Below are 26,362 nucleotides of genomic sequence, written 5' to 3' on the forward strand. Positions count from 1 at the left end.
CATTTGGCAATTCCAAGATTTTCAAATTCAAATGAAGTTGAAGCTCAACCAGATGCTCCAACTGAAGAATCTCAAGTTGTTTCTCCAGTTGCTATTGATAATGTTTCTACTTTTTCTGATGATGATCAAGCTGAAATTCAAGTTATTGATCTTGATAGTGATAATGTTTCATCTCCCGAGTTGGGTGAACATTACACTAACTTATTTGATACTGTTGTTGTTCCTGAGAATCCCACTCTTCGGATTCATGGATATCATCCACAGGAAAATATCATTGGAGAACTTGATGTGGGCGTTCGTACACGTCATCAAGTTGCTTCGTCAAGTGATAATAACATATTGTGTGCTTACACTAACTTACATTCTTCGGGAATCGTGAATGTTGCTAAATTCAATTGCTTTCTATCTCAAGTTGAGCCAACTACAGCTCGTAAGGCACTTGAAGATCCTTCTTGGGTAGAAGCTATGCAAGAGGAATTACAGAAGTTTGCACGATTGGGTGTTTGGGATTTAATAGACAAACCAACTAGAGTTAAGAAAGACATTCCGACTAAGTGGGTATTTAAGTGTAAGAAGGACGATCGAGGGGTGATTGTCAGAAACAAAGCACGTCTAGTGGTGCAAGGTTTTTATCAGCAAGAGTGTATTGATTACACAGAGGTATATGCTCCAGTTGCAAGATTAGAGTCGATTCGAATCTTCCTGGCTTATGCAGCTCATAAGAATATCAAGGTCTATCAAATGGATGTTAAAAGTGCTTTTCTCAATGGTGAATTACACGAGGAAGTGTTTGTTCAACAACCACCTGGTTTTGAAGATCCTGATTATCCAGACCGTGTTTACCGATTAAACAAGGCACTGTATGGTCTACATCAAGCCCCGAGAGCTTGGTATGGCACGCTCGCCGACCATCTGACAGATAATGGCTTCAAACTAGGAACTGTTGACTGCACTTTATTTCATAAAACTGTTGGTGAAAATCTAGAAAATACAAAAAGAGTGTGTTTTCGTTTGTATAGATAAAATCCAAAAACATTAAAAAAATTTCAAAACTCAAAAATATTGTGATTTCTGTTCTTTAATGTTTTTCCTTTAAATATTTAGAAAAACCAAAAACATTTAAAAATTTTGAAAAACCAAAAAGAATGTGATTTATGTTTTGTACAGAAAAATCAGAAAATCCAAAAAGATTGTGAAGTTTATTTTGTTTATAAGAAAATTGAAAAAGACAAAAATATTGTGTTTTTAAAGTTTGTACAGAGAAAAACCAAAAAGATTTTTGCAGACGTTTTTAGATTATTTTCTCGCTGAAAATTACGTCGGTTATTTAAGTTTGTGAAGCATGCTTGCATGTCTTGGTCCTATGATTCATTTGTGAATTGATGGTTAGCCATTTATTTATAAACTTAAGTTAACTGGGGCGATTAAATTTATCTTTTCTTTATTTTATGCTCCTCAAAATTCGATATCATTTTATACGGGATTGCTATGAAAAGAAATTAATCGATCTTGAGAAAGTACATACTGATTTTCAGAAAACCGATCTGTTTACTAAAGCTTTTGACAAAACGCGTTTTAAATTTTTGCTTGATTTAAACGGATTGAAGACCCTCGCTGATATCCTTAAACAAGGATGACTATCTTTATTTTCTGTCATATTTTTCTTTTAAAATTTATTTTGGTTTTAGGGGGTGAAAATCTAGAAAATACAAAAAGAGTGTGTTTTTCATTTATATAGATAAAAAAACCAAAAACATTTTAAAATTTTGAAAAACCAAAAAGAATGTGATTTATGTTTTGTACAGAAAAATCCGAAAATCCAAAAAGATTGTGAAAGTTATTTTGTTTATAAGAAATTTGAAAAAGACAAAAATATTGTGTAGAGAAAAACCAAAAAGATTTTTAGATTATTTTCTCGCTGAAAATTATGTCGGTTATTTAAGTTTGTGAAGCATGCTTGCATGTCTTGGTCATATTATTCACTTGTGAATTGATGGTTAGCCATTTATTTATAAAGTTAAGTTAACTGGGGCGATTAAATTTATCTTCTCTTTATTTTATGCTCCTTAAAATTTTGAGTTTTTGAAGCAAAAAAAGAGAACATGATAGTACATTGATTATCTTGACCCCAAATTCAGCAAAAAGTAAGCTTAAAAGACTGTGTGCTTAATTGCATTGGTGCATTGGTAGGTGTTAAAACAACCCAGTAGAGTAAAGTATGTGATATAAACATAAAGAAACGCCAAATTGAAAGGGGTGTTAGTCTCTAGAAAAAGTCTTGGTGAGGATGGCAGAAATGTAATAACCAGTCATACTCAAGCCTTATATTTGTTGATCACCCAAAAATCAAATAAAGCAAATAACAAGCGTTAAGATTCTGGACACTGTGAGTCTTTATGCGGCTTAACCATCTGGGTATTCATAAGCATGAATATTTTACTCGCCATCTAGAGCAAACCCAAAGTCATTAAACTTGATCACCGCTGTACTTCGTACAATTTAAATTACTGACTTGATCAAAATTCGCTGTTAGTCATACAATTGTTCCTCCCTTGCGTGCGTCTTAATACCATTAAGAAACGGACCCCAGGGGATACAATTTATGTAAGCCGACAGATGGACTCGTGCATACTCACTCACAGTAAAGGAAACTTGATGCATTGCTCAAAATTTCTACAATTGGTATCAAAATTTTGATCAACAATATAATGGTTTAAGTCAAGTTGGGATGATTTGGAAAAATCAAATTAAGCTTGAACCGAGATTAGAGGCTGATAGTTTCTGATATTCTGTGCTTTAATTGAACAATTTAATCATATCACAAAAATACTTGAATGTGTATTATTAGATTTATGTGGACAACAATACCAATGACCGACTTATCGCCAGTCATAATATCGCTGAAATATAAAACTGTGATGGAAGGGCAATTTGGTCAATATGATTCTCTGCTCAAACTCAACAAAAATACAAAAATATGTATTGCTTTTGATAAAATCATTGAAAAACACAAAAAAATGGTCTATTTTAAAGGTTTGGATATTCTTCTGTAAATACATTCTTTAATTCTTTAAATTTTTACAAAATACCAAAAATATTTTCGTCTTCTTTATACAAAATATTGAAATAAATTTTTAAGTTATGTTTCGGAAATCTGAAACATTTTTTTAATTTATCTGGTTGTCGGGATAAAAGGATTTCTCGATAATTTAATTAATTTAATTTATTTATTTCTTTATTTAATTCATTAAGTTATTCAATTTATTATTTAATTTAAAATTAAATAAAAGAGTTTAAAATTAAATAAAAGAGTTTAATTCGCTAAAATCCCATTCGTTATGTATGGATAACGAACTAGGTGATTCATAGCGAACTAGTTTCTGGTTCCCTAACCTAATTCGCTTCCGCACTCTGTAACGAATCATCCCTTCGTTATGCATATTTAACGAATCATGACACGAATTATGTCTTGATTCGCTACCTTTAATTTAACGAATCAAGTAGCGATTCGCCCACTTAAGGTAACGAATTGAGTTAGCGAATGGGCTAATTCGCTAACCTTAAGTTAAACGAATCGTCTGATTCGTACAAGTTGTACCTAGGATTACGTGCATTGATATATAAGACAAGAAAATGAATAGTATTCCACTGTTCGCCTTCTTTCTTCATCTTTAAGAAACCTATTCAAATTCTCTCTGAAATTTCGACCTTTTCGTTTGGATACTTCAAAGATCTATTTGAGTTTCTAAGGTATAACTGATCTTGGCGATATCATTTTCGTCAATAATGGCCATGTGTTGACTGCTGAACTATGAAATTTTAGGGGTTTAAGGGTTTTGAACTTTTGAAACTCATTTGTGTAAAATTTTTGTTCATATTTGTATGATTTTGATGTCATTATGATTGGAATCACTTTCCGATACCCTTGGTGGACTTAAATCTTAATTTGATTGTTGTTTGCCGGGTTAATTATTGTTTCGTGTTATTGGTGTTTACTGTTGGTTTGTTTAATCCTTAGTACATCTAGGTATTGAGTCTCAATCTCATCCACCTAAGCTTACTAGTGTGATTCCGAGCTCAACGAGCTGATTATCCTGATGTTTCAACGATAGTTATGGTCCAATTGTATCTGGGTTTACCATGTTAACTATTGTTGTTCATTCTAATTTTGACTTTGACTTTGTGTAGTCAAAGAACAAGTCTTATTTATGACCATTCGTTAGTCTTAGCGAATTGGAACTGTTTCGTGTCCAATTCATTAAGATTTTACACGAACTAGCTAAGCGAATAAGATGTTACACGAATCAGAGTATGATTCGCTTAAAATATAACGAACTAGAGTTTAGTTCGTTAAAATTAATTAGTGATTCGCTAGATTTAGTTCGTTAAGATATTTACTTGATAGCGAATCGCCTGATTCGTTATCTTAGTATATCGAATCAGTGTGATTCATAACGAATGACATTTATTTAAAAAAAAATATAAAAAAATAACAAAAATAAAAAAAAACAAAAAAAAAACTGATATCTATTAAAGGATTAAATTACACATATCTTTTAATTTAATTTTAATATTCATTTAATTTAATTAAAGGATTTAAATCGTTTAATACGCGTAACTAGATTAATTACACATATCTTTTGATTATATATTGTGATATCTATTTTCATATTCGTTTTTATTTATACAGTAAAACATGGCTGATCAAGGACAACAAAATCAACCGCCACAGGAACAACCTCCTCAAGGACAACCACAACAACAAGATCAACAAGCTGAAATGATTTTATTACCGTTTGATAAGAAGCACAACATCTGTGCTTATGTTGATCACGACGTGACTGATTTGAGAACGTTTGGAGCTATGTTGACTTTCTTACGACGTTCGAAGATACATTATGCAATCACTGCTAAACCTAAAGTGTATCTTAGTATAATCAGGCAGTTTTGGAACACGGCAGAATTTGTTGAGGAAAATAATTGGGTTCGAGCTACAATTAATCAGATTCCTATTACGATTGATGTTGAGGTCATTCGTCGGGTACTTCAATTTGACGATAGTGATGATTACCCGAGTGAATTCGACAGGACATTGGTTAGGGGTTTATTCACACGATTAAATTATGGGGGTGATATTCGTAGGTCTATGTTGAACAAGAATGGGTTGTGTCCACCTTACAAGTATCTGCTGCATGTTTTACTTCACTGTATGAGTGGACGTCGCGGTGGTTTTGATGAATGTAGACTAAGTTTACAATCGGAGTTTGTTGCACTAATCCTGAACAAGCCCTTCAACTATTCAGAACTCATCTTTGATCATTTGAAAGAGCAAGTTCAGCAAACTCTACCGTCAAAGAAGTTCTTAATGTATCGTCGCTTTTTACAGCTAATTATTCAGGATCTGATACCGAATTTGGTGATTGATCGATCGTTGGTGAACGATGTTCTTGATATGGAACATATGAAAGCTGAAACAGTGCATCGTATGTTAATCTATCGAAAAGACAAGCCACAGGATAAACGGATGATTGGTCATATAATCAATCCGGATTACGTATGTCCTCCTAATGAGCGCTGGATCCATGATGATTCGGATTCCGAGCGTGAAGGGGGAGAAGGTGGGAACAATGATGGTGGAGATGATGATGGTGACAATGATGATAATAATGGTGATGGTGGAGCTAGTGAACGAGCTCTTAAAGAACAACAAGATGCAGTCGATGCTGCTCTAGCTGCCACTATGAAAGCTCAGCTAGAAAGAAAACGAAAAGGGAAAGCTGTAGCTACTGGTGAACCATCAAAGAAGCCCCGTGTGTCTGCTGGGGCTGGGGTAATTATTGGAACTCCACCACCACGTCAATCAACTACTCAAAGCTCGTCGGTGCCGCTAATTACTAGCACTCCGACGCTTACCTTGACAACGACGATGTTGTCACATGAGAGGCTCGGTCTTATTCCTCAAATGGCGTTGACCGAGATACCGAGGCCTCCTGCTGTGTTCTCTACAATATCTTCCACCACATCAATGAGACCTCCTCCTCTGCCAACAACTACTCTTCCTCCACCAATGCCTAGTGATGTATTTTTTATGAGGATTACACGACCTCAAGGACCTGTTCAACCTGTTCATCCATCCGTATACAACTTGCCACCAGGTCGTCAAACTGAAATGCTGCTAAATCTGCTACATTTATATGAAAATCAAATGGCAGCTGATCGACAAACTCAAGAACGACTCATGGAGAATCAACGAAAAATGATGAGTTATATTTCTTTCTGTCAAAAGGAGACTAAGTCGTTGCGTACGATTGTTGAGTCTCAGGGGGTGAAATTAAAAGAACAAGAAGAGTTGATTTTACAATTAACTTGTAAAGAAGATGCCCTCAAGAAACTAAAAAATGACGATGATGATCCTGACGAATCTGATGCAGGAGGTGAGCCTAAACAATCGCATGGTTCATCCTATGGTGCAGGTGTTAGTGGCGGTGATGATTCGAACAAGCAGATAATTATTAATCAAGATCCAACAGTTGCCAAGCCAATTGAAATGATTGAGGCTAACACGGTGATATTTATTGATAGATCAGGGGTGGTTAGAAGTGTGGATGAGATAGAGGTCGGTGAGTTTACTGTTAGATCTTTGACACGGGAGCAGATTTTGATTCTGCTTGGGCTGAATGACGATCAGTTGACTGCTTTAGAGACTGAGCCCGATGTCGAAGTGATCAATGAGGATGAAATGGAAGTTGATCCATTATTTATGGATACGGATTTTATTTATGAGAACGAGGAGATTGAGACGGAGGATGTGACAGCTGAAGAGTACCCGGACTTGTATCAACACGTAAACGTTGATCAAGGTGCTCCGGTATTTCATGAAGACGTAATTAAAGAGACTGAGGATGAACTGGAGAAGATTGTGCAGCGAACAGTTCCATCACTCAAAGAAGTGACTGATGATGACATTGAAAGATGGTTCAAACGTCAGAAAGTAGGTAAGATTATAAGTGCTTATCGGTATGTAGATCAAGAAAGAAAAGATACTGCTGCTGCTTGGATTGAGGCGAATCAGGTGACTACCTTCACGACTGTTTCTAAGGTGCATGGTGATATTGTCTCCTGGCTCTATGATTCAGACCTTAAGGTATGTATAGTCAAGTGGGAAAAGGGTGTCCAGTATTACGAGAGGATAATGGATGTTTTAACTCTACCGCGTTCGGATGTACGTACCCTCGCGAGACGTCCATTTATCAATCGTGGGGGTCATCGAACGGCTGAGTGGTTTCATCAACACTTATAGTTCGAGGTCAATCATGGCTTCAAATTCTTCAAGCCCCAGGTCCCAAGACGTAAGCGCACTGATGAGATTGATCCAAGGACCGGCTGGAAGAAACTTGTCTTGAAAGTGAAGTCGCCAAAGACAATGAAAAAGGTTCCTGTGAAGACAATGCCTCAAGATATTTATCTGTCTTTCAACCGTTGGTACTATGACAATCGTACTGGCGAGGCCGTTATTGTTTGTGGTTGAGGACTACAGACCGAGCTCATCAAGATAATCGACCCGATGTGGTTGGTTAATTTATCAGAGACTGACAACGACGTGCTACACAGGAAACAGATTTTGTTTGAACGCCAAGAAGATTACGACCTGGCTATGCAATTCCAACGAGTTGTTCGTGTGTGTCACAAACATGGAATTCATAGTTGCAGAGACTGGCAGTCCAAGCGCTTCAAATAAGGTAAAGACAAAGAGCTCAAGACGAGGGGGTGTCTGTTAGTGCACGGTTTTGCGTCTAGAGTCTTTGTATTTATCGTTAATGTTTATTTGATGATTAATGTAATATTTAATGTTTATTTTGAACTAGTTCGTTAAGTTTAAGTCTAGTTCGCTAGGGATGTTAGCGAACTAAGACTAGTTCGTTAAGGTTAAGTCTAGTTCGCTAAGGATGTTAGCGAACTAAGACATTATTATGTATTCCCTCCTGATTCGTTAGGGGATGTTAACGAATCAGGGGGTGGTTCGTTAAGTTAAATTATGTAATGAAGGGGAAGCTGGTTCGCTAAGGTATGTTAGCGAACCAGGTCGCCTTCTATATATAGTGAACAACTGTTCACTTGTAAATAGAGAGTTTTTGAGAGATAACATTATTCAGAAAAGTTTTAAAGTATTTACTCTCTCTCTCTCAAGCTTCACATTAACGTTATTACACATACATAACATTAAATCAAGGTTAATTATGAGCTAGATCTATAAACCTATTGATAGTATAGATTCGAATCTAAGATCTGTTGATTGTTATTGATACGGGAACCAACACATCGGGCTCAGTCTCTAAAGCAGTCAACTGATCGTCATTCAGCCCAAGCAGAATTGAAATCTGCTCCGTGTCAAGGATTTAACCACAAACTAACCAACCTCTATCTCATCTCTGTTTACCACACTACGAACCACCCCTGATCCATCAACAAATATCACTGTGTTAGTTGCAATCATTTCAATTGGCTTGGCAGCTGTTGGATTTTGATAAATAATTATCTGCTTGCTCGAATCATCACCGCCACTAACACCTGCATCAGAGGATGAACCATGCGATTGTTTAGGCTCACCTCCTGCATCAGACTCGTCAGGATCATCATCGTCATTTTTGAGTTTCTTGAGGGCATCTTCTTTACAAGTTAATTGTAAAATCAACTCTTCTTGTTCCTTTAATTTCACCCCCTGAGACTCAACAATCGTACGCAACGACTTAGTCTCCTTCTGACAGAAAGAAATATAACTCATCATTCGTCGTTGATTCTCCATGAGTCTTTCTTGAGTTTGACGGTCAGCTGCCATTTGATTTTCATATAGATGTAGCAGATTTAGCAGCATTTCAGTTTGACGACCTGGTTGCAAGTTGTATACGGATGGATGAACAGGTTGAACAGGTCCTTGAGGCCGAGTAATTCTCATGAATGAGACATCACTAGGCGGAGGTGGAGGAGGAATAGTTGTTGGAGGAGGAGGAGGTCTCATTGATGTAGTAGGAGATATTGTAGACAAAGCAGCAGGAGGTCTCGGTATCTCGGTTAACGCCATTTGAGGAATAAGACCGAGCCTCTCGTGTGACACCAACGTCGTTGTCAAAGTAAGCATCGGAGTGCCAGTAGTTAGCGGCACCTCCGAGCTTTGAGGAGTTGATTGACGTGGTGGTGGGGTTCCAATGATTACCCCAGCCCCAGCAGACACACGGGGCTTCTTTGATGGTTCACCAGTAGCTACAGCTTTTCCCTTTCTTTTTCTTTCCAGCTGAGCTTTCATGGTGGCAGCTAGAGCAGCATCGACTGCATCTTGTTGTTCTTTAAGAGCTCGTTCACCAGCTCCATCATTCCCATCATTATCACCATCATCATCTCGACCATCATTATTCCCACCTTCTCCCCCTTCACGCTCGGAATCCGAATCATCATGGATCCAACGCTCATTAGGAGGACATACATAATTCAGATTGATTATATGACCAATCATCCATTTATCCTGTGGCTTTTCTTTTCTATAGATTAACATACGATGCACCGTTTCAGCTTTCATATGTTCCATATCAAGAACATCATTCACCATCGTCCGATCAATCATCAAATTCGGAATCAAATCCTGAATAATTAGCTGTAAAAAGCGAGGGTACATCAAGAATTTCTTTGACTGTAGAGTTTGCTGAACCTGCTCTTTTAGATGATCAAAGATGAGTTCTGAGTAGTTGAAGGGCTTGTTCAGGATTAGGGCAACAAACGCCGACTGCAAACTTAGGCGACACTCATCAAACCCACCGCGACGTCCACTCATACAATGAAGTAGAACATGCAACATATACTTGTATGGTGGACACAACCCATTCTTGTTCAACATAGATTTACGAATATCACCACCATAGTTCAAGCGTGTGAATAAACCTCTAACCAATATCCTGTCAAATTCACTCGGGTTATCATCATTGATTGTCAAATTCACTCGGGTTATCGTCAAATTGAAGTACCCGACGAATGACCTCAACATCAATCGTAATTGGAATCTGATTGATTGTAGCTCGAACCCATTTATCTGCCTCAACATATTTCGCCGTGTTCCAGAATTGCCTGATTATACTAAGATACACTTTAGTTTTAGCAGTGATGGCATAGTATATCTTTGAACGTTGTAAGAAAGTCAACATAGCTCCAAACGTTTCCAGATCAGTCACATCTTGATCAACGTAAGCACAAATGTTGTGTTTTTTATCAAATGGCAATAAGATCACTTCAGCTTGTTGATCTTGTTGTGGTGGTTGTCCTTGTGGAGGTTGTTCTTGTGGTGGTTGATTTTGTTGTTCTTGATCAGCCATGTTTTACTGTATAAATAAAACCGAATATGAGAATAGATATCAAAATTTATAATCAAAAGATATGTGTAATTAATCTATTTACGCGTATTAGACGATTTAAATCCTTTAATTAAATTAAACAAATATTAAAATTAATTTATTTAATAAATGTCATTCGTTGGGAATCACACTGATTCGTTACAATAAGATAACGAATCAGGCGATTCGCTATCAAGTAAATACCTTAACGAACTGAACATAGCGAATTACTATTTAATTTTGACGAACTAAACTCTAGTTCGTTATATTTTAAGCGAATCCATATCTGATTCATGTAACATCTTATTCGCTAATCAAGTTCGTGTAATATCTTAACGAATTGGACACGAAATAGTTCCAATTCGCTAAGACTAACGAATGGTCATAATTAAGACTTGTTCTTTGACTTCACAAAGTCAAGGTCAAAATTAGGATGAACATAGATAGTCAATAATATGAACTCGGGGACGATTAGGCCATAACTATCGTCGAATCATCGCAATAATGAGCTCGTTGTACTCGGAATTACGTTTGTAATCGAAGATGAATGAGATTTAAGACTCAAAATCTCTAAGTACATAGGTTAGACGAACCCACTGTAAACACCAATAACACGAAACTATAATTAACCCGGCAAACAACAATCAAATCATGATTGAAGCCCACCAAGGGTATCGGAATATGATTCCGATCACAATGACATCAAAATCATATAGTTATTAACATAAATTATACACAAATGGATTTCAAAACTTCGGAAACCCTTAAACTCTTAAAAGTTCATAATTTAACTATCAACTCGTAGCCATTTTTGACGAAAATTATATCGCCATGATCGGCTATACCTTAGAAACTCAAATATATCCTTGAAATATCCAAACAAGAAAGTCGAGATTTCAGAGAAAATTTGAGCAAGGTTTCTTAAAGATGAAGGAAGAAGGCGAACAGTGGAAGACTGTTCGTTTTCTAGTCTTATATAACATTGCACCCAACCCGAGGTACAGCTTGTACGAATCAGACGATTCGTTTAAATTAAAGTTAACGAATTAGCCCATTCGCCAACTCAATTCGTTACCTTATGTTGGCGAATCGCTACTTGATTCGTTAAATTAAAGGTAGCGAATCAAGACATGATTCGTGTCATGATTCGTTAAATATGCATAACGAAGGGATGATTCGTTACAGAGTGCGGAAGCGAATTAGGTTAGCGAACCAGAAGCTAGTTCTCTAAATAATCACCTAGTTCGTTATCCATAAATAACGAATTAGATTCTAATTAAAAAAAAATCTTTTATTTAATTTTAAATTAAATAATTAAATGAATTAATTAAATAATTAAATAAAATAAATAAATTAGGTTATCGAGAGACCTTTTATCCCGACAACCAAATACCTTAAAAACGTTTCAGTTTTCCAAAACATAACTTAAAATTATTTAAGTATTTTGTACAAAGAAGACGAAAATATTTTTGGTATTTTGTAAAAATTTAAAGAATGTATTTACGAAAGAATATCCGGTCCATTAAAAATAGACAATCTTTTTGTGTTTTTCAATGATTTTATCAAAAGCAGTACATATTTTTGTATTTTTGTTGAGTTTGAGCAGAGAATCATATTGACCAAATTGCCCTTTCATCACAGTTTTATATTTCAGCGATATTATGACTGGCGATAAGTCGGTCATTGGTATTGTTGTCCACATATATCTAATAACACACATTCAAGTATTTTTGTGATATGATTAAATAGTTCAATTAAAGCACAGAATATCAGAAACTATCAGCCTCTAATCTCGGTTCAAGCTTAATTTGATTTTTGCCAAATCACCCCAACTTGACTTAAACCATTATATTGTTCATCAAAATTTTGATACCAATTTCAAAATTTTGAGCAATGCATCAAGTTTCCTTTACTGTGAGTGAGTATGCACGAGTCCATCTGTCGGCTTACATACATTGTATCCCCTGGGGTCCGTTTCTTATTGGTATTAAGACGCACGCAAGGGAAGAACAATTGTATGACTAACAGCGGATTTTGATCAAGTCAGTAATTTAAATTGTACGAAGTACAGCGGTGATCAAGTTTAATGACTTTGGGTTTGCTCTAGAAAGCGAGTGAAATATTCATGCTTATGAATACCCAGACGGTTAAGCCGCATAAAGACTCACAATGTCCAGAATCTTAAAGCTTGTTATTTGCTTTATTTTATTTTTGGGTGATCAACAAATATAAGGCTTGAGTATGACTGGTTATTACATTTCAGCCATCCTCACCAAGACTTTTGCTAGAGACAAACACCTATTTCAATTTGGCCTTTCTTTATGTTTATATCACATACTTTACTCTACTCGGTTGTTTTAAGACCTACCAATGCACCAATGCAATTAAGCACACAGTCTTTTAAGCTTACTTTTTGCTGAATTTGGGGTCAAGATAATCAATGTACTATCATGTTCTCTTTTTTTGCTTCAAAAACTCAAAATTTTAAGGAGCATAAAATAAAGAGAAGATAAATTTAATCGCCCCAGTTAACTTAACTTTATAAATAAATGGCTAACCATCAATTCACAAGTGAATAATAGGACCAAGACATGCAAGCATGCTTCACAAACTTAAATAACCGACATAATTTTCAGCGAGAAAATAATCTAAAAATCTTTTTGGTTTTTCTCTACACAATATTTTTGTCTTTTTCAAATTTCTTATAAACAAAATAACTTTCACAATCTTTTTGGATTTTCGGATTTTTCTGTACAAAACATAAATCACATTCTTTTTGGTTTTTCAAAATTTTAAAATGTTTTTGGTTTTTTTATCTATATAAATGAAAAACACACTCTTTTTGTATTTTCTAGATTTTCACCCCCTAAAACCAAAATAAATTTTAAAAGAAAAATATGACAGAAAATAAAGATAGTCATCCTTGTTTAAGGATATCAGTGAGGGTCTTCAATCCGTTTAAATCAAGCAAAAATTTAAAACGCGTTTTGTCAAAAGCTTTAGTAAACAGATCGGTTTTCTGAAAATCAGTATGTACTTTCTCAAGATCGATTAATTTCTTTTCATAGCAATCCCGTATAAAATGATATCGAATGTTGATATGTTTCGCTTTAGAATGTTGTACAGGATTCTTGGTGATACTAATAACAGCAGAATTATCAATCAAAATAGGAGTAGTAAGAAACTTCAAACCGTAGTCGCGAAGATGTTGTTGTATCCACAAAACCTGGAAACAGCAACTCGAGGCTGCAACATACTCAGCTTCGGCGGTTGAAGTGGAGACCGTTGTCTGCTTCTTACACTGCCAGGAAATAAGCCGGTTTCCTAAAAATTGACATCCTGCAGTCGTTGATTTAAAATTGATCTTGCATCCTCCATAATCTGAGTCTGAGTAGGCATTAAGATCGAAAGTATCATCATTGGGGTACTACAACCCGATGTCTGGATTTCCCCTCAAATACTGAAGAATTCTCTTGACTGCAGCTAGGTGAGTCACTCGTGGACTTGCTTGATACCTAGCATAAAGACAAACAACAAACATAATATCAGGGCGAGAAGCCATTAAATACATTAAAGAACCAATCATGGCACGATAAAGGGTAGGATCAACGTAATCCTCCAATTCATCCGGTGATAAATTGTGTCCTACTGGAAGAGGAGTAGAAGGGATTTTTCCAGCAGAATTCTTGAATCGTCTCAAGACGTCATTCACATACTTAGTCTGGTGAATAAAAATTCCGTGAGCAGACTGGTGAACCTGCAACCCTAAAAATAAATTCATCTCTCCCATCGAGCTCATCTCGAACTTTGTTTGCATGGACTTCTCGAACTCCTTACACAATGTGTCGTTTGTAGACCCAAAAATAATATCGTCGACATAAATCTGGACTAGAAGAAGATCGTCACCAACAGTTTTATGAAATAAAGTGCAGTCAACAGTTCCTCGTTTGAAGCCATTATCTGTCAGATGGTCGGCGAGCGTGCCATACCAAGCTCTCGGGGCTTGATGTAGACCATACAGGGCCTTGTTTAATCGGTAAACATGGTCTGGATAATCAGGATCTTCAAAACCAGGTGGTTGTTGGACAAACACTTCCTCGTGTAATTCACCATTGTGAAAAGCACTTTTAACATCCATTTGATAGACCTTGATATTCTTATAAGCTGCATAAGCCAGGAAGATTCGAATTGACTCTAATCTTGCAACTGGAGCATATACCTCTGTGTAATCAATACCCTCTTGCTGATGAAAACCTTGCACCACTAGACGTGCTTTGTTTCTGACAATCACCCCTCGATCGTCCTTCTTACACTTAAATACCCACTTAGTCGGAATGGCTTTCTTGACTCTAGCAGGTTTGTCTATTAAATCCCAAACACCCAAACGTGCAAATTGCTGTAATTCTTCTTTCATAGCTTCTACCCAAGAAGGATCTTCAAGTGCCTTACGAGCTGTCGTTGGCTCAACTTGAGATAGAAAGCAATAGAATTTAGCAAGATTCACAATTCCCGAAGAATGTAAGTTAGTGTAAGCACACAATATGTTATTATCACTTGACGAAGCAACTTGATGACGTGTACGAACGCCCACATCAAGTTCTCCAATGATATTTCCTGTGGATGATATCCATGAATCCGAAGAGTGGGATTCTCAGGAACAACAACATTATCAAATAAGTTAATTTAATGTTCACCCAACTCGGGAGATGAAACATTATCACTGTCAAGATCAATAACTTGAACTTCAGCTTGATCATCATCAGAAGAAGTAGAAACATTATCAATAACAACTGGAGAAACAACTTGAGGTTCTTTAGTTGGAGCATCTGGTTGAGCTTCAACTTCATTAGAACTTGAAGATCTTGGAATGGTCAAATGATCTTCAAAGTATGCTCGAACCAGATCTTCATCGATGTGTTTAGTTGAAGGAGTAAATGAATTAAATAAACTATCGTAGTCAAACATCCAGTCTGGACCTTTCCCTTGAGGAGGAGTTGTGTACTTTTGACAGTCCACATGGTACCATTCTTCAACACAACCAGATGTGAAATTAAAAACCCTTTTCTTTGGAGATGCATATCCCAAGAAATACCCTTCGATAGCTTTTTCTTCAAATTTACCCGAATCCTTCTTCAACATTGTACACGGACACCCAAATGGTTCCAGGTACTTTAAATTAGGTTTTCTATTATTTAAGATCTCGTAGCTTGTCTTCTTGAGGCGTTTCACAGTTAGAACTCGATTAAGCGTATAACAAGCTGTATTCACTGCCTCATTCCAGAATTGGACAGGAAGCTTTGAATCAGCAAGCATTGTGCGTGCAGCTTCAATCAGAGTTCTATTTTTCCGTTCAGCAACACCGCTTTGTTGAGGAACATAAGGTGCACTATATTCTCGGTGAATTCCCTTTTGAATACAGAAGAAATCCAATATAGTGTTTTTGAATTCAGTACCATTATCACTTCGGATTCTCCTCACCTTTTGTTTATACAGTGATTCGATCTTAGTAATAAGATTTTGTACCAAAACCGGTGTTTGATCCTCTGAACTCATAAATAACACCCAAGAGTATATTGAATAATCATCAGTCACTACAAGACAATACCAGTCTCTAGAAATACTCGCACGATTCACTGGACCAAATAAATCCATATGAAGTCGTTCAAGAGGAGTATCAATGGAATTCAATAACTTAGAGGGATGTGTCTTCTTCTTCTGCTTGCCCTTTTTGCATGCAACGCAGTGATCGGATAACTTAAAATTCTTTAACGAGACACCCTCAACTAAGTCATTTGCCATTAAATAATTCATCTTTCTGACATGTATGTGACCCATTCTACGATGCCATAGAATCGAGTCTTTCTCGGTTGCTTTCGAGACAAAACATGTTTCGATCGATGTGGATACTTTAGAACTCATATTTAAGACATAAATATCATTTGATCGTGGTGATCGCATGACAACCATGTCCTCAGGAATAACATAACCCGGTTTCAAAATAAGACATTCTTTGTCAGTAAATATCGTAGAGTACTTTTTATCACAAATCTGCGATACACTCAATAAGTTATGATCAACTTTGTCGCAATAATTCACTTTCTCAAACGTAATGTGACCATTTGAAACTTCACCCTCTTGTGTGATCATGCCCCCAGAATTCCCTGCAAACGCTACATAACCCCCTTGAATATTTTTTATGTTGGTTAATAGGTCGAGATTTCCAGTGATATGACGAGAACATCCGCTATCCATGATCCAGTTTTCACCAGAAATGGTCTTGGATGAACCCTACACACAAACAAAAGTGATTAGTTCAAAAAGGCAGCCCAGGCCTCAGTCTTGGGCACCTTTTGGTTTTCTCTTTGATCATTAACTTTAACAGATTTCAATTGTTGTTCAGCCACTTGTGAATAAGTTACCGGCTTCCTAGACTTTTGTCTTAAGTAAGCTACCTGAACAATGTTTGAATTCTTGTTTTGACATATGGGTTCAGTTGGAATGAATTTTGGTTTCACTTGACCGTGTGTCTCATTGACATGAAGAACCTTCCGAGGATTCACATTAGAGAACAAAATATGAGTATCATCAGCATACGACACAGGTCGTTTCAAAATCCCCTTGACCAATGGAATTGGTTTAGATTTGTCCTTGATAAAAGGATGAAGATTCTGATAGTTCTGCTGACTACAATTCCTCACAACATGACCTTGTTGACCACAAAGAAAACAACGTCGCATGTCTACATGATGATGTTGAGAAGTAATTGGAATAAATGATGCAGACGGTTGATGATGACTCACTTTTTTAGTCATGCTCTTAGCAAACTCATCAGATAATTCAGATTTCTTCTTTAAATAATAATCTAACTTAGAACAGTTCGAAAAGCTTTTTAGTGTATCTGTCCCAGTTGACTTCATAAAGTTAATTTTCTTAGCTTGTTTTAAAAGTTGTTTTGCCTTAGTCAATGGGTCAGATTGAACTGATGTTTTTGTTTGAGCATACACACATTCAAGTTCTTGAATTTTTGAAGTTTCATTGACAAAAACACTCTCAATAAATTCAGGTTTGATAATACTTATTGGAATATCTTTTTCAATGAACATCGTATCCATTCCCTTTAACTTAAAAACTCTAGCCGATGAAGATTTAGAACTCGGGGGATTAATGAAACGCATTAAGTCCTCGTCAGAAATCTTTGGTTTAACTGACTTCTTTGCCCTCACTGGTTTGGTTTTCACAGTTTCTTCCTTGTTCATTTGAGAGTGTTGCTGACATATTTTCAAACTGTTTTACAGGTAACGAAGGATAGCCGCTTGAAGAATCGAAGTTGACATCTAGGCGATCTGATTGCTCATATCATTTTTGTTAAATGTTAAACTTAAACGGTGGTTTGTATAAAACAAGTAATCTTTTATAAACATTAACGGATATTTTATAATACCGTCTTTTGACATGTAAAAATTATATTTTAATCCACGCTAATATTTCCGCAGTTAATCCGTAACTCTGATTTATTTACAAAAACGGTACCAACTGTTGGTCACATGCCTAGGCCCAAGAAGGGGGGGGGGGTGATATAACCCCCGACACATGATAAATCCTCCGCAAACGCAAAAGCCCATACACATGCAGAATGCTTTCCACGCAGGAAGATAAACACTTCCCGCGGAAGAAACGCAACACTTAACAGCTCAAGGAGTTCAGCGGAATACATGTCGTGTTGAAAGGCAGGGCAGCACGTGATAGGGAAAGGAAAAACCAATCACAGTTCGAGGTCCCTATTATACCCATGGCTACACGATGGACCAATAAGGAAAGGCCAAGGTTGTACCTGCCCACGACAAGGATTTCCGTACGCCAGTTGTAAGACCAATCATGGACCGTTATCATGCTCATCCATATGAATGGAAGTGTCTATTGAGTGGGATAGCTGGCTCAATCCTTCTCCTTCCCTTTATCTATAAATACTACAAGAGAACCAATTATAAGGATCCACATTCTTTCATTCTCTCTAAGAATTACATACCACTTACCATATTGATTCTCACGTTGGAGGGTGGTTACGAGAATACCAACCCTATTCCTTTTCTCGTAACGAGCTCATGGTTTTCGGTTTTGCAGGTCGATGCTGGAACTTATAACAGTTGTCAATCTCATCTCCCTAGAGAACATTAAGGTAAGCCCACCAAGTGTTAGATTAGTGTTAAACCATCATCGGTCGAGATATTAGGTTAAGCCTACCAAGGGTTAACTTAGGGTTTCTTCAGATCTTTAGTTCACGATTTGAGTGTGTACATAACCTAAACACCATCGACCACCACCATGTAAAAACCATCTGAACTCTTGAGAGAGACGATGTCGTTGCTTCGACAGAAAATAATTGACGGAATTGAGGCAGATCTGTCCGATTCATGGTGCCGCAACATCTTCTCTCGCCTTCGATTAGTCCGATTTTTGGTCTTTTTGGCTCTAGTTCTTCACACAAACTTTGATTTGCTCTGATTCAGGTTCGATTTTAGAGGTGCGATGTTGATTTGGTTTGATTTGAACAAACTTCCCTTCTAGTGTTCATCAGACCGCCTTAAAACGTGTAGAGAGATATCAGATCTGAACCACACCTCAAAATAGATCATCTGAAGCTCGAATCACTCCCATGATGTGATGCCATAACCGTCACCATCTTTGTGCATAAGCGATTTGAAACATTAGGGTTTTAGAGCAGAATGATATTAGGGGTTTCTTGGTTTTCTCATCCTTACCTACGTGGGAGAATTTTGGCTTCCTTGTCACCATTTTTGTTTTTTGGAGCAAATTGAATGTCTTTGTTGTTCAAGGAAGATGATGATAATGATAAGGAAGAAAGGAAAGAGTGGTTGTGAGAGAACAAAATGGCATAGAGATTTTGTATTATTATAAAATTTGTTTTAATATATTTTTATACTTTAATTCTTATATGTATTTTTAAATAAATAGGTAAAATGACCAATTTGTCCTCATGTGCAAAGCACATGACCTAACTTAACAAGAAAAACTTACTGTGTTAGGCTTAAAGGACAAACGATGTAACATTTGACAACGTAAAGAATAAAACATATCAATTATAAAAATAAAGAACAAATAGTAAAATTGGACACAAACATAAAAGACGACTAGTGCAATTTTGTGTTCCTTTAATTGACGTACTCCTAAAATTTTAATGTTTTAAGGAATATGATGACACTGATATTATTTCTTTCGCAGCATACATTTTGATTATTGAAGCATGGAATCCGAAATATAAAAAGAAAACGTTATTGTAACTTTGAATATTTTAAATATAAATGTTAGGATGTTTACGATCCAGTTTTGACGGTTATTTAGTCAAATCATGAGCCAAGCCATTAGTAACGGTTTCTATCATCAAAAACCGAAACCAAATCATTGAAAATTAAAACCAAACCGAACCGGACCGATACTAATAGTTTGGTCTCACGGTTTATGCTTATTTGGCTTTTATAATAGGCAAATTGGAATTTAATAATCTCACATTTTTGCAGTTGGGTGATAATAATCTCATCTTTGAAAATAGTTGTCATTGGTCCAACTTTTCACACTAAATGTTTTCATTGGACATCTGTTAAGAAAAACATAACTTCGTGAAGTTTTTTTTTTCAAATTTCAATATGATGTTTTAGGGCTTTTGATCGGAATGAGAATACAGATTGATTGATGTAAAAGTTATCTTGAAATGGTGCTTCAATTCGTGTGTTTAAACTTCCAATTAACAAAAACCAAACCGTTTGGAGCGCCGTTTCGAGGTAAGTTTTACATTAATCGATTTGTAACATCTTTCTGGTCAAATACCTTACAATAACAGTTTGAAGAGGTCCAATGAAAACAATTAGGTAGCGTTTGGTATGCATGAATGAGAGACGTAATTGAATAGACTATTATGAAGGAATGAAAAGAAAGGTGTTCAGTTGTTCAATGGAATGGAATCACTCATTACCATGTTTATTTAATTCCTCCTAAAGCACCCCAAATTCATTTCATCCACCCGCTTATTTTGTTTTTCCATTTCATTCCCTCTTTCACACTATATCACCTCCACCACCCTCCCACCATCACCACCACCACCACTCACCGCCACCAATCACCCACCACCATCACCTACCAATGCTGCCCACCACCGCCACCACCAACCATATTTCCCGGCGATCACCACCACCGTCCGTCGACACCACCACTGCCCCCCGCCAACCAACACCACCAACCATCGCTCCCAGCTCTCGCCTCCCGCCCATCGCTACCGCCACACACTACCTCCACCACCCACCGTCAACCATTACTACACGCCGCCCACCACCACTACCTGCCGCCACTCACTACCATTTTTATTTTATCCCGTCTTTTTCTCGCAATTCTCTACATATAACGGAGAATATATGAATTTAGTTGTTTAGTCCTTAAACCTTTGATACTTTGTATAAAAGTTAATCATAATCAAATACTTAGCAATAAGATAGCCTAATTTCTAATTAACATATATATAAACTAACACATACACATACGAACCTGTTCAATTTTACACGGTCAATTTTGATACAAAACGTAAGCCAAACGTTCGTTACGCTTTCAATATTTTGAAACCGACCAACCGAAAACTAAAAAAAAAAATCGATCATGAAACCAAACCGGTCAACAGTTTGGACGGTTTCATAGTTTTAAATCAACCATGAACTCCCCTAATAAATGCTTCAAAATGGTAGTAAGGGCAACCAAGGGGCTGATTAATTATGTTCGATTTTAATAATTCTGAACTATTGTTACGTGGAATATCAAACTTTTTTTATTATCTTCAGGGGAAGTTTCCAAAATGTTCTCTTTATAAAGAAATTCCAATTATGTCCCTTAAATTCGAATTTTCATCTTTGTTCATGTGCTATCCCGCCAGTGACACCGTTTTTGAAATTCAAACTGGAGAATTTGTGAACCAATCATATCAAACCACGTGGCTGAAACACATCATCCCCGGTAACATGCCAAAGACGATGTGTTCCAGCCACAAGGCGTGATATGATTAGATCACAAACGCGTCAGCTCCAATTTCAAACACAACGACGTCAACGAGTTTAGGTTAGAAAAAGGTTGAATTTGAAATCTGAAGTTAAAAAAAATGGAATATCTTTTTAGGAAGAGAAAATTTTAAGAATTTTCCCTTGTTATTACAATTTTGTGGTTAAACAAATAAGTTAACTCATCAAAGTTATAATCGTCAACATGAAATGTAAAAAGTAAATTATTGTGAGGGAGTGTTTCCCTTCCTACCTATCAATCTCATCCCATATAAAGTAAATAAAAAGTTTTCAAGTCGTATACTATTTAATCTTTTATATTTGTTGAAAAACAAGGTGTTTTTTTAAATGTAAACATCTCTATACTTATCTTTCAAAACACTCTCTACATAAATAAAATTATATTTAAAAATAAAAAAAACTATTTTATAAGAAAAAAACATTTTCTAATAAGAAAAAGAAAATGTATTTGGTTATTTAAAAAAAATTCAAAACATTTTATAATAGGTATAAAGAAAATTAGAAAAACAAAACCATTTTTATAAAAACAACTAGAAAAAAAAAGTTTATAATAATGTTAAAAGGCCATGTGATGGAGATGAAAAAAATATAAAAAGGCCTGAATTGTATCAATGTAAAATTTGAAGAAGGGGTTCATTTACTAATGAAGGAAAGGGTGGCACGTAACCCTTATTATACCATTACTCAAGGAGTTCTTAGATAATTATGCTAAAAAGTTACCTAAAATATGACAACTCTTGCTATAGGTGAACATGTCATGCTTTTTCTAATAGTTCTAGGCATGAAACTAGTTTGAGTATGATCAAAAGATTCAAAAACCAGACAATGAAATAACTAGTATGGGTATAGAACCTTGTTTTGAGAAGGAAGTGACCGGGGTTTTCTTTTTAGGTTTCGGTTTTGGGTTTCTTTCAGGTTTTCATCATCATCATCATCATCATCGTACTCAGTATATCCCACCAATAGCAATGCTATGGTAGGGTCTGAGGAGGGTAAGATGTAGACAGCCTTACCTCTATCCCATAGGGATAGAGAGGCTGCTTCCGGTGAGACCCCCGACTCGATAGTAGTTTTGCATCAAGCCTTGGACATAAGGCACATAGCACTCAATCATCGGGACACCGGCTGATCGGTGCATGTGCCCTTGTCTTTCGGCTATCAACGCCACCACATGATGCCTGATTAACCTTCCGCCACTTTTAACGTTATTTTCACGAGATTAGTAAAATAACGTCAAAATTAGTGCAATTTTACTTTTGCCCACCCGAGGGTTCACACATATATACATTATATGTGCGCACCGCAAGTTAATACCCTACAGATAGAATTAGATAAACCTGGGATGGAAACGGTGTCAAATCATAGATATGGGATAAGTTAATACCCTACAGATAGGGTCGGGTATGAAGTTAGATACGGATAACCGGAATTTTCAAATAACAGCTGTTTCTTGTTATTTTATATTGGGTAGCGTTTAATGCCCGTATTTTTTCTTCACCACTAACTCTTCCTAGGCCAAATAAAACAGGAATTAGCATTCGGGCTGACTAGTGTAAAAAACGAAATGGACAGATGATTAAAGGCACAATAAATAAATGTGTTCCCAATTTAGACTCCCAAAAACATCTATGCGATCAATAGAGATCGTAATTTGTCCACAAAACCATGCCTTTTATAGGACGAACTCAAATAACCCGACTTTGAATTCACGATTACTTTTTCTTTTTCAGGAAATCCGAACTTCTTAATTGGATTGTCACAATGTGTTTTCTTTGACTATTTTACTTATGACAGTTTATAGGTTAAAACTATAAGAAAACGACAACATCTGATACTTATGTTAATAGAAGATTTAAGCGGTTAGATGGGTACGCAATAAAACTTTCCACCGACATTGTTTATATAGAACATCTAGGAACTTGTTTAGGCGAATGTTTCAAAACATTGGGAACAGAAACCTGACCCATACCTATTAACTTAGCATGGCTAAAAGTTTTCTCAGTTGGACCACAACCACCTCCACTTCTAATAGCAACAACATAGTGCTTCTAAATTTACCTCAAATCGTCATCATGATTCTAGTTTATGCTATACAACTCAAGGATGAAAAATGTAGTCACTTATGAATTTTACAACACACAAAAGTTAAATAAGGTACATGTACTTTTGTAAATCATTATGTCTTGTATATATGTATACAGGGTTAACCATGATACCTCTAAAAAGATTATCTATTATATAGTATTCGATACTTATTTTTTATATGTTATTTATGCATTGACACTCCCACAAAATAATGTTTTAACAATTTGTAAACGAAAAGCAATTATGCGATCTACAAACAACAATCATGGCATACATTATTCTTGACTGCAAGTTAACGTTAGTCTTTTTGCTTTGGCATACCACCTGTTGACGTGTGGCCTTTTTCTTGGAATACAAGTCCCCTGAAACTAATGCAATCACTGCTGCTTTCCAAATATGGAAAAAAGTGATGTAACCATTTTTTTCACACTAATCCATTGCTACCATTTTTGTCACCCCTATCCCTACCCCTACATTGGATTTCATTTTCCACTATCATATGGGTAGATTAGTGTCTATGTTTCTTATTTTTACTCTTTATTATAATTTTTTTTATAAGTTAATAAGTTAAAACTTTATAACTTATCTCTATAATATTACTAAACATCTTTTAACTTTTTTAAAAGTTAATAAGTCGTAAGTTAATACGAAATCATAAAAACCCCCTTGATAAGAAAAATGATAAAAACAAAAGAACCACATAAGTGCAGTAATGCTCTGAATGTGATGCGTAGCGTAAGAAAAACTAATTTTCTTTAACACACTATATACAATGGCTATGGCTATTATATAGTTCTGTAATTTACAACATATTATTGGTTCTGAATCAAACAAAAACATACAATGAAATGATCAAGGTGATCGTTTATTTCAAAAGTTAAACGCGCTCACACAAATATTAAAAAAAAACTCTAGGTACAAAAAAGAATGAACAAGGAAACCATGCCAAACCAACTAGGAACAAAAAAAATCCAAAACACAGAGTTCACACACAGACACGCACAGTTACCGACATTTTGAACTACTTTAATATCAAGTCCCAATTGAAGTTGTGTTGTATTGTTGTTTCACTTGTGGTTGATGTTGATGTTGATGTTTGTGGGGCCGGAAAAACTGTCGGCAATGAATCAAAAGTCTCCCATTGTGTGGTTACCACAACTCCACCTCTCGACGGCGCTTGTTGTTCACTCGCCACCGTTGTTGGTGGTGCAAATTTCCCAACTGACCGCTTAGTGTATCCGTTTGTTTGATTAATCCGAGGTTGTGATGTCGTGTTTTTAACCTTTAAAACGTCAAGTGTTTCAACGTATCTTTGTACCTTTTGCACCTTCAATTTTGTTACATAATAATAATTTGTCAAATTTAGTGTTTAAATAAATCAAGAAAATTAATTAAGCATAGTTCTTTCAAACCTGTAATTTCTTCTGCCGATTAACATCTCCATCGACCTTAATTTCGTCTAGCTTAAGAAGGTGATTCATCAACAAATCGATCAAATCCGACACCGTCTTGTCGGCGACTTTCCCTCCATTCGATATCACCGATTCAAGCGCCGACACCTTCAAATGTTCATCCCATTAATTTTTTTAAACGAAAAATTTCTTTTACTTTCCGAGACTCATACATTCTAAATTTCTAATATTAACTACATAAAGCCGTACCTGGCCAGCAAGCCGGTAGACCTCGAGACTAATATCCGCCATTGATTTTGCAGCCTTTTCTTTTACGGTATTCTTTCTATCTTCAATCTGCCGTCTTTCTCGGCTGATTGGATCTTCCAAAACCACCATTTTTGACTTATCCTTTACACCCACAACATCCAAAAATGTTTTGGAAGCCCTCTCTTTATCCTTGTATATTATCTTTTGATCTTCATGGTGCAGTCCGGTCGGACCGGTTAACATCTTCTTCAATTCACCTTTTGCACAAAAGAAAATATATATAAAAATGTTTTGTTTTTAGTATTATTATTATTGGTTTGTTATTAAAAACCGGGTTGCAACGCAGCTAGTTGCTCATCTACCTGTCACTTTATTTATAGTAAACCGTTTGAATTTAATGGTAAAATATGAATTTTGGTGATTATCTTTTATATGAAAACTTAACATTCATTAGAAAAAAAGAGGAAATGTTTTAGAATGGAATTTAATCATTTATAAGTTGTTAATTACTTACCAAATGTAGCTGTGGAGTTGATGATGATTTCGTGGTATATTGATCCGAACTTGACCCGAACCCGAATCTTTGGCGGGGGAACCCGGTAGGTTTCCTCATCCGGGTCACGCTTCTGGACCAGCATTCCGCCGGGGCGGACCTCCAACTTGTTTTCGGCGGCGGCGGGGCTACCTTTAACGGCGGTCAACTCCGTTGTTTTAGTCCTCATCCGCATCATCTTCGGTGTAATTAATATAACAATATTGACTCGGATTATCCGGAAAATCTGTGAATAAACTCAGATCAAAGGGTTGACTTTTCAACAATGATGACGTCAGTTACAACAAAGCCCATTTCCGACCGACAGAAATGAGAAACCTCTCCGGCGGGAGGGATTTAGATCTCCGGTCAGGTCAACCTGGTGGATTCTTGGCGGTGGCTGAATAAACCAATGAAGATGCGAATAATAATAATTATAATAAAGGATGGATTAATATTAAAAGGGGATTATTATTATTTAAAGGATTAGAGAAGAGTGGAAGGTAGGGATAGGGAGATGAAAACTAAATGAAACTGAATGGACAGCGAACAAAACACAAGAGTTGGGAGTCTATGTTTTATATTCAACGGCCTCTTTTGGAATTATTAATTCTACATAAATAAATAATATCG

The 26,362-nt window shown here is 36.2% G+C and overlaps 1 protein-coding gene across 1 annotated transcript; it reads right to left on the reverse strand.

Annotated features, from left to right (window-relative positions):
* Positions 1 to 24,375: 24,375 nt before the first annotated feature.
* Positions 24,376 to 26,081, reverse strand: LOC143565157 (BAG family molecular chaperone regulator 2-like). Its single transcript, XM_077052217.1, has 4 exons — positions 25,712 to 26,081; positions 25,198 to 25,454; positions 24,949 to 25,095; positions 24,376 to 24,863 (listed from the first exon to the last, which is right to left on the reverse strand). The coding sequence occupies exons 1-4, from the start codon at positions 25,926 to 25,928 to the stop codon at positions 24,558 to 24,560; spliced, it is 927 nt and encodes a 308-aa protein (XP_076908332.1). The 5' UTR covers positions 25,929 to 26,081; the 3' UTR covers positions 24,376 to 24,557.
* Between the last annotated feature and the right edge of the window lie 281 nt (positions 26,082 to 26,362).

This window comes from Bidens hawaiensis, unplaced genomic scaffold, assembly GCF_021521415.1.
Source record: "Bidens hawaiensis isolate Kalapana, Puna unplaced genomic scaffold, B.hawaiensis_p1.1 tig00022293_1, whole genome shotgun sequence".
Classification (NCBI taxonomy): Eukaryota; Viridiplantae; Streptophyta; class Magnoliopsida; order Asterales; family Asteraceae; genus Bidens; species Bidens hawaiensis.

Coding starts and splice junctions, on each gene's coding strand:
- LOC143565157 (XM_077052217.1), bottom strand. CDS start 25,928: ATGATGCGGATGAGGACTAAAACAACGGAGTTGACCGCCGTTAAAGGT. Junction 25,096..25,197: donor TCTACCGGCTTGCTGGCCAG/GTACGGCTTTAT, acceptor GAACATTTGAAG/GTGTCGGCGCTTGAATCGGT. Junction 24,864..24,948: donor ATCGGCAGAAGAAATTACAG/GTTTGAAAGAAC, acceptor ACAAAATTGAAG/GTGCAAAAGGTACAAAGATA.